The sequence below is a fragment of the Odontesthes bonariensis genome, chromosome 10 (assembly GCF_027942865.1).
Source record: "Odontesthes bonariensis isolate fOdoBon6 chromosome 10, fOdoBon6.hap1, whole genome shotgun sequence".
Taxonomy (NCBI): Eukaryota; Metazoa; Chordata; class Actinopteri; order Atheriniformes; family Atherinopsidae; genus Odontesthes; species Odontesthes bonariensis.
Genome location: NC_134515.1, coordinates 20,972,508 through 20,988,420, shown reverse-complemented (window position 1 = coordinate 20,988,420; position 15,913 = coordinate 20,972,508). Strand labels below are relative to the sequence as shown.

At 44.2% G+C, this 15,913-nt stretch overlaps 1 protein-coding gene across 1 annotated transcript; it reads left to right on the top strand.

The window, feature by feature from the left end:
• The first annotated feature begins 11,059 nt into the window (after positions 1 to 11,059).
• Positions 11,060 to 15,797, top strand: LOC142390296 (mitochondrial glutamate carrier 1-like). Its single transcript, XM_075475690.1, has 9 exons — positions 11,060 to 11,175; positions 11,596 to 11,721; positions 11,949 to 12,004; positions 12,491 to 12,581; positions 12,711 to 12,829; positions 12,938 to 13,133; positions 13,232 to 13,389; positions 13,507 to 13,582; positions 13,717 to 15,797. The coding sequence occupies exons 1-9, from the start codon at positions 11,153 to 11,155 to the stop codon at positions 13,874 to 13,876; spliced, it is 1,005 nt and encodes a 334-aa protein (XP_075331805.1). The 5' UTR covers positions 11,060 to 11,152; the 3' UTR covers positions 13,877 to 15,797.
• Positions 15,798 to 15,913: the final 116 nt, after the last annotated feature.

The window sequence follows — 15,913 nt, the reverse complement described above, 5'->3', positions numbered from 1 at the left end:
CTGCTTCAAGGGTTTTCTTCCCCACTCTCCTTTGGAGAACTCCAAAGCATCATCAGGCATGAACTGTCAGCTTCAGGTCCAGTGACAGCTTTTCAATCGGATGCATGTTTGGAACTCAGATTCAACCAATGCAGAATTTGATACTCTTTTTTTCCTTTGCCATTCCTTTGGGGCTTTTACCTTTTTAACATTTTTTTAAATTATCATTATCTCATTGCCCGACTCATTTTTGCATCAACTCCATGACCAATGGATCGTGTTTAGTTCATGTTTTTCTGGCTTCAGAATTTGTATCATTCAGGTCCTGGGGATGAAAGCTGCTGATTGAGCTGCTCTATTCTTTATTGTTGTCCTTTCATAGTATGAACATGCATCCCAGATGCAAGTCTTAAGAGATGTTACGCTTGGTTTGACTGGATTCATCATGTTTCTGGGGTTTCATGGGGTTATTTTTGAAAGCTGTCAACTTTAGGGTGAACTGCTGTCATGTTGAAATAATTTATTATGTGTCCATGGATAGAGCACAAATCATTAATGTTTTTTTTTGGAATTCTCACAAGACTGATGCACTTTCACCACTCTTTTTCTGATGTTCTGCAACATCTCCTCTTTACATGGTTCACTGTGCATGCACGCCCGGGTCTTTTAAGTCCCAAATTATGCCCAACCTCGTTCTTTTACGTAGTAATGCTGTGTTCTCTCTGAACAAGAATGCAAAACTAATGAAAAAAAATTCACCTAACATTGCCTTCTCCTGTTGTTTAGAACTGCAGTTAAAATTGTGTACATATCACCACCTTTTGTATAGGTTCTCCATATTTTTATGGAGTATGGAGAGAGAGAATTGTCCCGCAGGCCTGTGGCTCTTCTTTGCCCTTCTCTCGGATTTAACCCAAAATCAAATCCGGCCACTGAACTCATTATGAAGACTGAGGTTATTTAAGGCATTTATCTGGGAGACACTGAGAACATGTCTACAGTATGTCAAATTTATATTTTCTAATGTATTTTCCCACTGTCATCTGGGGAAAGCTGGGAAAAGCTACGAGCAATGCTGTTATATATTTATAGATTCCCTCACTAAAAACGTAAGAAGAATTTGGAGAATCAAACCCCGTGCAATAGCAGAAAGGCCAGAAGGTGGGGGGGTTAACAACAAAAACTTAATATTGTACAATTTTCAAGAAAACAGATGAGTCAGGAACTGCTGGAGCAGCTCATGACACAGATGTGTGTCAGGAGAGATAATTGATTAACTGTCTGTGACCTACTTTGTAGAAATTATCTGATGGCTTTGTTGCTAAACTGTGACCCATTTTGAGAAACGTGGAGCAAAAACAAAAAGACAGAAACAGGAACTAGGTCAGAAGAAAAGAAAAATGGTAAAATCTCAAACTTATGGCAATAAATGATGGGTTTATATATAGTTTGATAACATTAGTATTTCAATCCCTGTGTCACAGTGTAGGCTTTCAGAGATACTGTGTAATGTATTCTTAAAAAGGCTAAATGTCCAGAGTCATGCATGTTAGGGTAATTGGTGATCCTTAACAGATCATAGGTGTGAGTATGAGTACGGGCATGTCTCTTTGTCTCTCTGTTGGCCCTGTGACGGACTTATTGCCCTATGGTAGCTGACATAGACCCCGGCCACTCTGTGACACTGAATGGGATAAAGCGTGTGTGGAACATTAATGAAGCATCAAGTCATGGGCTACTGAGAGATGTCTGTTAAATTTTTCAAGCTGACAATTGCCAAGACTCAGGTCACCAGAAGTTAAAGGGTCTTTTGTCCCTGATTGACAAATGTGTGTGTGTTCCATGCTAGACTGAAAAAAAAACAAAAAACAAAAAAAAAGAATTACAAATGGGTTTTGATCATTATCAGGTATTTTAGTTTTTGACTTTATTAGGCTTTGGGCTAGTCGTAGGGGTCTCTGTCAAAACTGAGATGGGTTGTTGAGCTTGACTAATTGTTTTCAGAGAACTGTCACGGCAGTCTTTATAACTGGACACACTAGTTCAGACACAAACCAAAAGGATCAGAGGTGGTGGTGATAAACCGGTTTATTGCCAAGACACGGGTATCAGGTGGAAACAGAGGCGCAGGACAATGGAGATGGACCAGTAACCAGAAGGTGGGGAATCCAGGGGAAAACAGGGACAGATCTTCTGTAAGGGAGGCTGGCGGCTTGGTGGAGTAGAAGGAGGATTCCAGGGAGACCACGGCAGAGCAGGTGAGTAGCTGGGACCAGGAGCTGAAGACAGGGAAATAATAATCAGTAACATGTGACGAAAACACTACAGAAAAGACCAGAGTCAAAGCACAATACCACTGAAGGTAAGCAGAGGGTCTGTCGACGAGTGGAGGACTGAACCAGGACTTTATGGGTGAAGAGAGTAGGTGTAGACGAGGCTCCATTGATTTCAGGTGTGTAGGTAATTGGTTCCAGCTCCAGACCAACCTCCAGTCAGGACACACAGGAAATCCTGACAAGAACAGGCTTTTCCCCAGTAAAACTGCCGTGAATGTGAAATGTAATCATTTTCTCATGATTACTGAAGCATGAACATGCATCCCAGATGCAATTCTTAAGAGATGTTACGCTTGGTTTGACTGGATTCATCATGTTTCTGGGTTAGCTGTCAACTTTAGGGTGAACTGCTGTCATGTTGAAATAATTTATTATGTGTTCATGGATAGAGCACAAATCATTAGGAGATGTTTTTTTTTTTTAGAATTCTCACAAAAGTGATGCACTTTCACCACTCTTTTTCTGATGTCCAGCAACATCTCCTCTTTACATGGTTCACTGTGCATGCACACCCTGGTCTTTTAAAGGGATAGTTCGCCTCTTTTGACATCCATCCATCCATCCATCCATCCATCCATCCATCATCTTCCGCTTCTCCGGGGGTCGGGTCGCGGGGGCAGCAGCTTGAGCAGAGAAACCCAGACGTCCCTGTCCCCGGCCACTTCCTCCAGCTCTTCTGGGGGGACCCCGAGGCGTTCCCAGGCCAGCCGAGAAACATAGTCTCTCCAACGTGTCCTGGGTCTTCCCCGGGGCCTCCTCCCAGTGGGACGGGCCCGGAACACCTCACCAGGGAGGCGTCCAGGAGGCATCCTAACCAGATGCCCGAGCCACCTCATCTGACTCCTCTCGATGTGGAGGAGCAGCGGTTCTACTCCGAGCCCCTCCCGGATGACCGAGCTTCTCACCCTATCTCTAAGGGAGAACCCAGACACCCTGCGGAAGAAACTCATTTCGGCCGCTTGTATTCGCGATCTCATTCTTTCGGTCACTACCCACAGCTCGTGACCATAGGTGAGGGTAGGAACATAGATTGACCGGTAAATCGAGAGCTTCGCCTTCTGGCTCAGCTCCTTTTTCACCAAGACGGGCCGGTGCAGAGCCCGCATCACTGCAGACACCGCACCGATCCGCCTGTCAATCTCCTGCTCCATTCGTCCCTCACTCGTGAACAAGACCCTGAGATACTTGAACTCCTCCACTTGGGGAAGGATCTCATTCCCGACCCGGAGAGGGCATTCCACCCTTTTCCGGCCAAGGACCATGGTCTCAGATTTGGAGGTGCTGATTCTCATCCCAACCGCTTCACACTCGGCTGCAAACCGCTCCAGTGAGAGCTGAAGGTCACGGCCCGACGACGCCAACAGAACCACATCGTCCGCAAAGAGCAGAGACCCGATTCTGAGGTCGCCAAAACAGACCCCCTCAACGCCTTGGCTGCGCCTAGAAATTCTGTCCATAAAAATTATGAACATAATCGGTGACAAAGGACAGCCCTGACGGAGTCCAACCCTCACAGGAAACATGTCCTACTTACTGCCGGCAATACGGACCAAACTCTGACACCGGTCATACAAAGACCAAACAGCCCATATCAAGGGTTCCGGCACTCCATACTCCCGGAGCACCCCCCACAAGAGTCCCCAAGGGACACGGTCGAACGCCTTCTCCAAGTACACAAAACACATGTAGACCGGTTGGGCGAACTCCCATGCACCCTCCAGGATCCTGCTGAGGGTACAGAGCTGGTCTAATGTTCCACGGTTGGACGAAAACCACACTGCACCTCCTGAATCCGAGATTCGACTATCCGGCGGATCCTCCTCTCCAGTACCCCCGAATAGACCTTACCAGGGAGGCTGAGGAGTGTATTCCCCCTATAGTTGGAACACACCCTCCGGTCCCCTTTTTTAAAGAGGGGGACCACCACCCCGATCTGCCAGTCCAGAGGCACTGCCCCCGATGTCCACGCGATGCTGCTGAGGCGTGTCAACCAAGACAGCCCTACAACATCCAGAGCCTTGAGGAACTCAGGACGAACCTCTTCCACCCCCGGGGCCTTGCCACCGAGGAGTTTTTTGACCACCTCGGCAACCTCAGACCCAGAAATGGGAGGCCCCACGTCCGAGCTCCCCAACTCTGCTTCCTCATCGGAAGGCGTGTCAGTAGGATCGAGGAGGCCCTCAAAGTATTCCCCCCACCGACTCACGACGTCCCTAGTTGAGGTCAGCAGAGCCCCGCCCTCACCATACATGGTGTTGACGGTGCACCGCTCCCCCCCCCCTGAGCCGCCGGATGGTGGACCAGAAACTCTTCGAAGCCGTCCGGAAATCATTCTCCATGGCCTCCCCGAACTCCTCCCAAGCCCGAGTTTTTGCCTCAGCAACTGCCGAGGCCGCGTTCCGCTTGGCCTGTCGGTACCCATCAGCTGCTTCCAGAGTCCCACTGGCCAAAAAGGCCCAATAGGACTCCTCCTTCAGCTTGACGGCTTCCCTCACCACTGGTGTCCACCAGCGGGTTCGGGGATTGCCGCCACGACAGGCACCGACCACCTTAAGGCCACAGCTCCAGTCGGCCGCCTCAACAATGGAGGCACGGAACATGGCCCAGCGGATTCCGCTAGCCATTCCCAGCAGACCCTCAAAATACGTTTGGGCCTGCCAGGTCTGATCGGCTTCCTCCCCCACCAGCGGAGCCAACTCACCACCAGGTGGTGATCAGGTGAATGCTCCGCCCCTCTCTTCACCCGAGTGTCCAGGACATACGGCCGCAAGTCCGACGATACAACCACAAAGTCGATCATCGAGCTGCGGCCTAGGGTGTCCTGGTGCCAAGTACACATATGGACCCCCTTATGCCTGAACATGGTGTTCATTATGTACAGTCCGTGACGAGCACAGAAGTCCAATAACAGAACACCACTCTGATTCAGATTGGGGGGGCCGTTCCTCCCAATCACCCCTCTCCAGGTCTCACTGTCATTGCCCACGTGAGCATTGAAGTCCCCCAGCAGGACGAGGGAGTCTCCCGGAGGAGCACTCTCCAGTGCCTTCTCCAGGGACTCCAAAAAGTGTGGGTACTCTGAACTGCTGTTCGGTGCATAAGCACAAACAACAGTTAGGACACGTTCCCCCACCCTAAGGCGGAGGAAGGCTACCCTCTCGTCCACCGGGGTAAACCCCAATGTAAAGGCGCACAGCCAGGGGGCAATATGTATGCCCACACCTGCTCTACACCTCTCACCACGGGCAACTCCAGAGTGGAAGAGAGTCAAACCCCTCTCGAGGAGGCTGCTTCTGGAGCCCAAGCCATGCGTCGAGGTGAGTCCGACTATATCTAGCCGGAACCGCTCAGCCTCGCGCACCAGCTCAGGCTCCTTCCCCAGCAGAGAGGTGACGTTCCACGTCCCAAGAGCCAGCTTCAGTAGCCGAGGATCAGACCGCCAAGGTCTCCGCCTTCGGCTGCCACCCAGCTCACATTGCACCCGACCCCCTTGGCCCCTCCCACGGGTGGTGAGCCTGTCGGAAGGGGGACCCATGTCATTTCTTCGGGCTGTGCCCGACCGAGCCCCATGGGCACAGACCCGGCCACCAGGCGCTCGCTGGCGGACCCCACCCCTGGGCCTGGCTCCAGGGGGAGGCCCCGGTGACCCGCGTCCGGGCGAAGGAATGCGTTGTCCAACAATATTGTACATCATAGGGGGTTTTTGTGAGCTGTTCTTTGTCTGGTCCCTCATCTAGGATCAGGGGCTTAAAGCCTTTGCGCGCCCCAACATAGCTCTCAGACTCATTGGGGCGCGCAAACCCCCCCACCACGGTAAGGTGACAGCTCATGGGGGGGGCTGTCTATCACTGCGTACAGCCACCTAGCGATAGCCGCATCTGTTACGGTGTTTACTGCTCGGAAGCAGGGGACTGCTCGGTCTGCACTATGGTCTGCATGGCCTACATAGCCCGTAGTGATACGAAGGGAGAGAAAAAATAGCGCCAAGCGATTGTGAGGTCTGACTTTTTCTGGATGAACGATTTTGTGATGCAAATGAATTACTCTTTTGAACGCATATTGTTTTGAGAAGCAAAACACTTTATTTTTGTGGCCCCAGCCAACTAGCCGGGCTACCTTTATCAACGCCAAAATGAGGCTGGAACTCGGCTCACAGGACGCAGCAGGGGGTAAGTCAAATTTGATAAATGATATTGCTAATATGGGATGTCATACAGCTTCATGTCAAAAGAGGCGGACTATCCCTTTAAGTCCCAAATTATGCCCAACCTCGTTCTTTTACGTACTAATGCTGTGTTCTCTCTGAACAAGAATGCGAAAATAATTAAATAAAATTCACCTAACATTGCCTTCTCCTGTTGTTTAGAACTGCAGATAAAATTGTGTACGTATCAACACCTTTTGTATAGTGTCTCCATATTTTTTTAATATTTTCTTATTACAGTGCCTTATTTTTCCTCATGTTGTATAGTGTTTCTATATTTTATACTTTTTATTAAGTTTCTTATTACCTAAACTGTGGACTACGAGAGAGCCTCTGCACAAGAATTCCAATGTGTCTGGACTGCTGGTTTATGCACAAATGCCAAATAAAAAACCTTGAACCTTGAACCTTGATTTTCAACAAACTAACTGCAAAGTGTGACGCTGTTCCAATGAGACACTCCCAGTACCAGCAGGAAAGTCCAACTCTTACATCCTTTTTTCTCATGTGACTTGACGGCAGATAGTCCTCCACTGGCAGTGATTTCCTGCTGTGGCCGTCACCTCTGGCTGACAGGGTTGCAAAGCAATGCAGAGTGGTGTCTTCCCCTGGTAGAGAGAGTTGTCCCGCAGGCCTGTGGCTCTTCTTTGCCCTTCTCTCGGATTTAACCCAAAATCAAATCCGGCCACTGAACTCATTATGAAGACTGAGGTTATTTAAGGCATTTATCTGGGAGACACTGTGGGTATGAGAGAACAGGTCTACAGAATGTCAATATTATATTTTCTGATGTATTTTCTCACTGTCCTATCTGGGGAAAGCTGGGAAAAGCTACGAGCAACGCTGTCATATATTTATAGATCCCCAATCACTGAAAGCAGAGGAAAATTTGGAGAATCATACCCCATGCAATAACAGAAAGGCCACGAGAGGTTTTTTTTTTTTTTTTTTTAACAACAAAAACTTAATATTGTACAATTTTCAAGAAAACAGATGAGTCAGGAACTGCTGGAGCAGCTCATGACACAGATGTGTGTCAGGAGAGATAATTGGTAAACTGTCTGTGACCTACTTTGTAGAAATTATCTGATGGCTTTGTTGCTAAACTGTGACCCATTTTGAGAAATGTGGAGCAAAAACAAAAAGACAGAAACAGGAACCAGGTCAGAAGAAAAGAAAAATGGTTAAATCTCAAACTTATGGCAATAAATGATGGGTTTATATATAGTTTGATAACATTAGTATTTCAATCCCTGTGTCACAGTGTAGGCTTTCAGGGATACTGTGTAATGTATTCTTAAATAGGCTAAATGTCCAGAGTCATGCATGTTAGGGTAATTGGTGATCCTTAACAGACCATAGGTGTGAGTATGAGTACGGGCATGTCTCTTTGTCTCTCTGTTGGCCCTGTGACGGACTTATTGCCCTATGGTAGCTGACATAGACCCCGGCCACTCTGTGACACTGAATGGGATAAAGCATGTGTGGAACATTAATGAAGTCATGGGCTACTGAGAGATGTCTGTTCAATTTTTCAAGCTGACAATTGCCAAGACTCAGGTCACCAGGAGTTAAAGGGTCTTTTGTCCGTGATTGACAAATGTGTGTGTGTGCGTGTGTGTGTGTGTGTTCCTATTCTATTAGGAACAGATGGGAATCATGGGAGTATTAAGGGCTTAGATACGGCGGCTTCTGTGTTTTTACTCAGGTAGGACACAGCAATATGAGGGATGACCTGGTATCAACTAGATGATACACTGATAACAACTCTTGAAGTCAAATTTTTTTGTGAGTTTCAGTTTCAGTTTCAGTTGTCAAAATTTGATTTAATTTTTTATGTTTATTTTTCATTTTTAATCGACGTATAAATAAAAACTGATTTGTGTATTTTCATTCTCACATTGTTTCTTGCTAATCGATCGATTATCATTAAGCAGCACAAAAGAGCACTTCATCTATTAAATACATGTCTCACAATGTATTTGCGCCAATACTGACTGGATTTAGATTTTTTTGGTTTTGCTTTGTTTTAAGAAGAATCCCTTTTAGGAGCTTTGTTTTTGATGGATTCCCTAAAATATGTGAAATCAACCATGTTGATCAATTTAGACCATGCTACACACACACACATGCACACACTTGTCTCCTGGTCTCCCAAGTGACCCACTGTGATTTTATATGAGATAAGTGTGACAGCCACTCCCTATTGTGTACCAAAAGGAGGGGACCATATTCATCAGTGTGACCTGTGACAATAAACAAGGATGGTCTGGACACACAAACATACACACCCACACTTAGGTGCTCTAAAAAGCTTAAGTCAGCTGACATGACGTCGCGTCGTGTTGTTAGTGGGGCACTGAAGGTGGATTAAGGTTTCCATAAAAGAGGAAGGACACCCTTAAGATATTCAAAGAGGAGAGGGACTGAAAAGACTTGAGCAACTGAGAGAACAGCGATAGAAATTTTGTCTTGTCTAAAAAAGAAGATCAAAGTTCTTAAAGCCATCTGGAAATTATTTACCATTCACATTTGATTGCATTTTGTCATTTACTAGCACCACTGTCATTTCATGAACTAACATTATATGTCAAGGTTTGTATGAATGCGAACAAACTCATATTGCAATGATAGTGTCCTGTCCTGTCTGCATCTAATTATCAATTCAGAATTTTTTTTTTTTGTGACTGTCTAACTGTTTGCTGACTTGCTTGTATCTGCACTTTTAGCATGCCATCGTTGGTGTTGAAAGGTGCTCTGCTGTGTGCGTTGTTGGTTGGAACGGCGTGTGCCTGTATGCCGAAGAATCATACCATGTGGATTGAGAGGCAAAACTGCACCCAGTGTGTGGCTATCAACACAACCATCTGCAGTGGCCATTGCTTCACACGGGTGACAACTGCCACACACTCTTACACTTTTAATGAAGACTCTTCATCTGAGAATTCAGTACATTATCGAACCAATAATCTATTGAAGAAATTTGCTGGATGAATTGTAACGGATTCTGTTATACAAAATCCAAATCGTGCAAAAACCTTTAAGAAGACTATTATAGCATTCTCTTCTACCAGTGCACCATTTCTCACAGCCCTGCTTTCTCTACTCCAGGATACCAACTTGAAAGGACGGTTTGGAAGGACTTTGATGATCCAGCGTAGCTGTGTGCCTCTCTCCCTGGTGTACCGAGCTGCCATTATTCCCGGCTGCCCTCAGGATGCCAACGCAGAACTGTATTATCCCGTAGCCAACTGCTGTCGCTGCAGGCGCTGTAACACGCACACATACCATTGTGTCCAACCCAGACCATTCTCTTATGATCAATGCTCCATTACACCAGGCAGTGTGGAGAACCAGAACCGGACTTGCTTTGGAAACACGACAAGATGCTTATAAAAGCAATGCACATACGTGTCCGATGACACAGCAGTTAACCAGATAGAACAGTGCTGTTTCTGCTTAATGATGTCGCGCATTTCTACTTCTAGTGTGTTTTCTGTAATTTGATATGCCAATTGATACCACAATAAAACCCTATGTTCAGCATATTTACCTCTTTTGATTACCCTGGTCGAGTAAGTGAATGAGAGGATCATTAAGAAATTGGGCATAGTATTTGCATTTCACTTGCATTCCCCTTGTAAAGTCATAATAATTGCTGAATTTTGGAGGAGAAAGATTTTTTTGCACACACTTAACATGTTTAGACATGTGTAGGCACACAGTGTTCAAGTTCAAAGACAGTATCCCTGACAGTAGGAGGCAGGTTAACCCATCCCTCTTTGCAAGGAAAGTATTTGCATTGGTCTTGAATACAACTGAGAAAGGCACTTTGCTGCTTGTTTCAAAAAATGTTTTGCTTTCAGCTCTTTCTGTTAATTCAACAGCTGAGAAGCAATAAGATGATGGTTACTGATTCTCTGTTAAAAAAGCATTACACACCTGAGTTAATTTACAGGTAAGCCATTGTGCATTCTCTTAGTGTGACCATTGTGCTTTTGTTGGACTTTTTTTCATTGAAACTTGCCATTGCACCCAATCACCTGGACAAAGGAATTTTTTTTATACTTGATTCCTATAGCTCTGAAATCATCACTGTTTAACTCAATGACCAGGCAGGCTGCCATCTAATGCAGTCCTCGACTTATTTTGAGGGTCGGTGTTTTTATTATGGGTGTTGCTATGCACACAATGTATTGTTTAGTGTGACTGAAATGAACCAGATATTGTATTTGAGCTTGTTTTTGCGCATTATGAAACTATTATCATCTTGTATGTCTGGCTGCAACAACTTTAATAAACTTGTACAGAAACAATTATCTGTTTGAATATTATTGAAGCTGTGAGCAGAGGTCTGGTTACATTTGTAAATCCTTCCTACATACCTTTGGCAGGTGAATCTTGGATGGTGATTTGGGGTGCTCCGTTTCTTGGCTGGCAGTGCAGTGGGCGGAGAATGATGTTGGGTTTATCCTTGCGTTTGCAAGGCTGGGCGTTCCTCTTTATATATAACCCTGATCTTCCTTCTACTCTTGCCTTGCCTAGTGTCTCTCAGGGACTCTCAGCTTGCTCTCCCTCGGCAGCCTCGTCTACAGTGCTGACAAGCTTTTGCACTTAATCACAACCAAGAACCATGGCCCAGCAACAGCAGATTAGGTATGAACCTGTCTAGCATGATAGAAAAAAATAAGAACTGAGCATGCCCTGATAATTTGATTGAATTATTTCTGTATGGTGTGTCCAGACACATATAGGATACGTAACAGCTTATATACCAGTGTGTAGGTTTGAATGAACCCTGTCAACAAGTTATTTTTGGATGACCAGATTCGCAGAAGCAGTCACTCTATATCCAGTTATGTTTAAGCCTCACATGACATATGTGGACACACCTTTAGGAGAATAATGAATGACATTCTTACTCAGTACTCGTCTTTTTACTGTTTTATGCCACCACTTCTGTCTCAGCAAGTTTTACAAGCTTGATTAACAGTGCCCCTCCTTAATACATTGTAATAATGTTGTGAGAGAAACAATTATAAATGCTGACGCCTGCTTTGACTTGTCTTTACGCAGCCTGCCTGCCAAACTGATCAACGGTGGGATTGCAGGCATGGTAGGAGTCACCTGTGTGTTCCCAATTGACCTGGCCAAGACCCGCCTGCAGAACCAGCGCAGCGGGCAGCAACTCTACAAGAATATGTAAGAAGCACAGCTGCCAAAAGAAAGATGCCTTGTTGTTTTTTTCTAACACTCAAATGAATGCATGAATAACTAAACTCTTTGTTTAAGTTCGATTTGTCTGTCAGATATTAAAGTTTTTTTTTGCAGTCTCGAGATTATCAGTATTGTGACAACAGAAAAAAAAAAAGAACTAGCAGAATACAGTGTAAGGACCTCCACTATTATGTTTCTTTTTCCCCCTTTAGGATGGATTGCCTAGTTAAGACGGTTAGATCTGAAGGTTATTTTGGCATGTACAGAGGTAAGACTTCAGACCGGAAGTTATTACTGAGTTTGAATAAGCACTATGAAATTGAGTAATAGTAGACACTGCCCACATTTGTCTTTTAAATTGGCAGAGGTATTGAAGAGATGAGATTTGGGACATATTTTGTTTGCTTAAAGATATAAAAAAGCAAATAAATGTAACTTTTGATGTATTCCCAAAGACACCTGTTACTGCCTGGATCATATATTTAATACAAACTGGCTTCTAAATGCCTCAGTGATTCATCTTGTATGAGTGTTCAAAATCTGTTATGTGTTCGACAAACCATTTGTTTTTCCGTTACGTACATTCTCCACAATCCAAGGAATTATAGTAATGGGATTTCAACGGCTCTTGCTGTCAGTAGACCATTTGGAACCTTTTTTTCTTTTATTTACTACTGCTGTGGAAAGTTTAATGCCATACTGCAGAGTGTACTTCCTTAGAATTGTTTGTGATGAGCGTATCTTGCTGTTGCAGGTGCTGCAGTAAATCTTACCCTGGTGACCCCAGAGAAGGCCATAAAACTAGCTGCCAATGACTTTTTTCGCCACCAGTTGAGCAAAGATGGGTGAGTAGCACAAAATGCTACCCGGCTTCTCCTACCTGCATCATCTTCCAACATAATTCTTGGTTTTATTCCTTGTAATTTTTTTAAAATTATTTTTTAAACTCAGTCTACATGTATATATGTCTCCAGTGGCAGGCTTACCGTTGTCAAGGAGATGTTGGCGGGATGTTGTGCTGGAATGTGCCAGGTCATTGTCACAACACCCATGGAGATGCTCAAGATTCAGCTGCAGGATGCAGGCCGGCTCGGTAAACCTGTCTTCATCCAACTGTCCTTTGCTGCTCAAGAAGTGATCTTTCTTTGAAATGTTGTGCTTTTTGGCCCAGTAAAAATGAACATAACTGTATATATTCCAGCGGCCCAGCAGAGGGTGATTCCTAGCGTGGCAACAACAATGAAGATGGGGGGGACCACTGCTGTTCTCAGTCGTAGCTACAAGACCGCCCCTGCGCCTCAAGTCATGCGTATGTCTGCAATACAGCTCACCAAAGAGCTGCTGAGGACCAAAGGAGTCACAGGACTATACAGGGGACTTGGGGCCACACTACTGAGGTGGGGTGGAAGGTCTTAACCAGTACTTAGCCAGTTTTCTATCCTTTCAGTATCCTGAGCAATAATATGTTGTTGTTTTTTTTTTTATTCCTTTTTAGAGACATCCCATTCTCCGTTATATATTTCCCTCTTTTCGCACATCTGCACCAGCTCGGCCAGCATTCATCAGAGGACCCATCTGTGCCTTTCTATTGGTCCTTTGTGTCTGGCTGTTTGGCTGGATCCATTGCTGCTGTGACTGTCAGCCCTTGTGACGGTGAGCCGAGTCCATTTAAGGAACTACTCAATGTTTGGGGGATTGGTTTGATTTTAGCTGAAATATTAAGTTGCCCTAGAAACCCTTTGCTTATCAAGTGTTGCACATTTTTTTTAGTGGTCAAGACAAGGCTACAATCCCTCAAAAAAGGAGCTAATGAGGAAACCTACAATGGAGTGGTGGACTGTGTCAGGTAATCATTGTACTATGTAGCGTAACTGAATTCTGAGAGACACACCAAACATTACCCTCGTCTCACAGTGTCCCCTTAGTGTTGGTAGAAGTTACAATCTAATCCTGATACCAATCCTTTCTTTTGCTTTGCAGAAAAATCTTGAAGAAAGAGGGTCCCAGGGCTTTCCTCAAGGGAGCCAGCTGCCGGGCTCTAGTTATTGCCCCACTCTTTGGGATTGCCCAGGTTGTGTACTTTGTGGGAGTTGGAGAGGTCCTGCTGGGGTACACCCCACACAACATCTACTCTGCATAAATAAGCTTCTTTCAAAGCCTTTTCTGCAGACTCATTAAATTGTGGCAGCTATGCTCAGCTATGGCGTAGCGATGGACCCGGCTGTTCAAACTCTTCATTCTTAAAATTTTACAGTGAAACGCTTAAGGGACCAGAAAGATGTTGTTTTGTTAAAAAATGGTTTCTAATCATGCCTTAAGCTTGATTGCTTCTTATTGATTCGGCTCAGACTGAAGCTTCCTTGTCTGTGGGCTTCAGCAGAGCTAATTCCAAAAGAGGAGAGTTGCTTCATTGATGGACTTGGTAGTTCAACACTGATCACCATTTCACCCAGAACTAACCAGACCTTTCTCTCTCTTTCTTAGAATTAGCCCCTAACCCCTAGACACATCCCACGTTACTTGCCTTTCACTGTAACTCTAACCTGTACGCTCCAATCAGCTGCCTTCTCTTGGCAGCCAAAAAGTGCTGGCTTTTTATGGTGTCGGGAAAGACTGCCAAGTAGTGACAAATGACTTGGGAGATTATTGAATCTTTACTTGAATCACTTCACAGCTTCAACCTTTTTATTGGTTACTTGGGAAACTGATGTGTGGGTCTTGAGCTTCTGTATATATTGTACATTATCTAAAAATAGATTACATTTTTCAAAAAACAATTGTGTCCCAAGAAGATTTTCACATACTATCCTCTTAACAGCCTCACTGAGAAAATCATGTTTTCAGTCAAAGCATGTTCATTCTTAACACTGCACTCTGAATCTATAGCAGCCTACACAACTCTTTATATTTCATGTGCGAGCTTCAGTTGCTCTAGATAAATAGCACAGCCCTGGTCTCCTGCAAATATATTTTATCATTGCAAATTAAAACGATGACAGACAAGACTTTATTTATGGGTTCATTATTGTTTTGGGACCAAATCTATTGAGAAAAAAAAAAAACTACAACTTAAATTTCAAATGTCTTTGTCCTTTTCATTTGAATTAAGTGAAAGAATGAGCAGTCTTGAAGAAGAAAATTGAAATGCAAATAGGATGATTGATTAGTAATTTTATTTATGAGTCAAATAATGCAGCCACATTCTTAAAATGAAAAAGCATTTCTGATAATGCATTTGAATTTGAATTTTGATTACGATTTGCTTCCATATCTGGCTGATCAGATTTCTTATTCTAATAAAGAAACACAAATCATGTTAGTCACTAAGAGGCGGAACAGAGAACAGCATTTGACTTGATTATCTGTCTCCTGATAAAATTTCATGTTAAAATGACTTTCAGTACCTTTGTATCCTGTATCTGTTCAGTCTGATCTGTGAACTGTGGGGGGGAAACGAAAAGAAGTTTTAACCTTTAAACATGTCACAAGCATGTCACAAAAAATAATCATTTTTTAAAGTTAATTTTAGAATGACACATGTAAATAAAGATTTCGAGATGCAGCGTTTGTGTTTGTTGTTTGCGGAGGGTGTGTTGCTTGCAGTACTGCACATTATATCATAGACATGACTCAACAAATATTTCAACGAGTTTTTTCTGATACAAGCTTTGAAAGGAGTTACTCTATTTGTCTACACACGCACCACCGGCGTGGTTAAGGTTTTGGCAGTGAAAGTGCTCAGACTGCAGTGTTTGGGTAACTCTAGCTTGGGTAGCCCTGGAGCCTCTGCTGCATTGCACACATAACTATCCCCTCAACTGACTTTTCAGCTGTTCTTTAAGCTCAAGTACAGAAAGGTGAACCTCACGACACGAACCTCATGCGACTAAACTGGGAAACCTGCTTACAGGGGATACTGGTTTTCACATGAATCATTGATTCATTCTAAACTTATACTCATAACTACTGTATGCAGCACCAAAACTAGAAATCTTCTGTTCTGTTGCAAAGAATATACAAAGTAACTCTGCTATTTTCATGGTCAGGAATATATGTATGTATGTGTTTTTTATATTTATGTTTTAATAAATAAAAAAGGTAGTTTGACATCTATTTGGAAAGATGTTTGTCTATAAATCAATAGAGGGAAGCAATAGAAATGTATGAACCTCCTCAA

What these genes read in the sequence shown, in the direction of transcription:
- LOC142390296 (XM_075475690.1), top strand. Translation starts at nt 11,153, where the DNA reads ATGGCCCAGCAACAGCAGATTAG. An exon ending in CAGCAACTCTACAAGAATAT is followed by an intron (nt 11,722 to 11,948) that starts GTAAGAAGCACA and finishes TTCCCCCTTTAG; the next exon opens with GATGGATTGCCTAGTTAAGA. An exon ending in GCAGGATGCAGGCCGGCTCG is followed by an intron (nt 12,830 to 12,937) that starts GTAAACCTGTCT and finishes TATATATTCCAG; the next exon opens with CGGCCCAGCAGAGGGTGATT.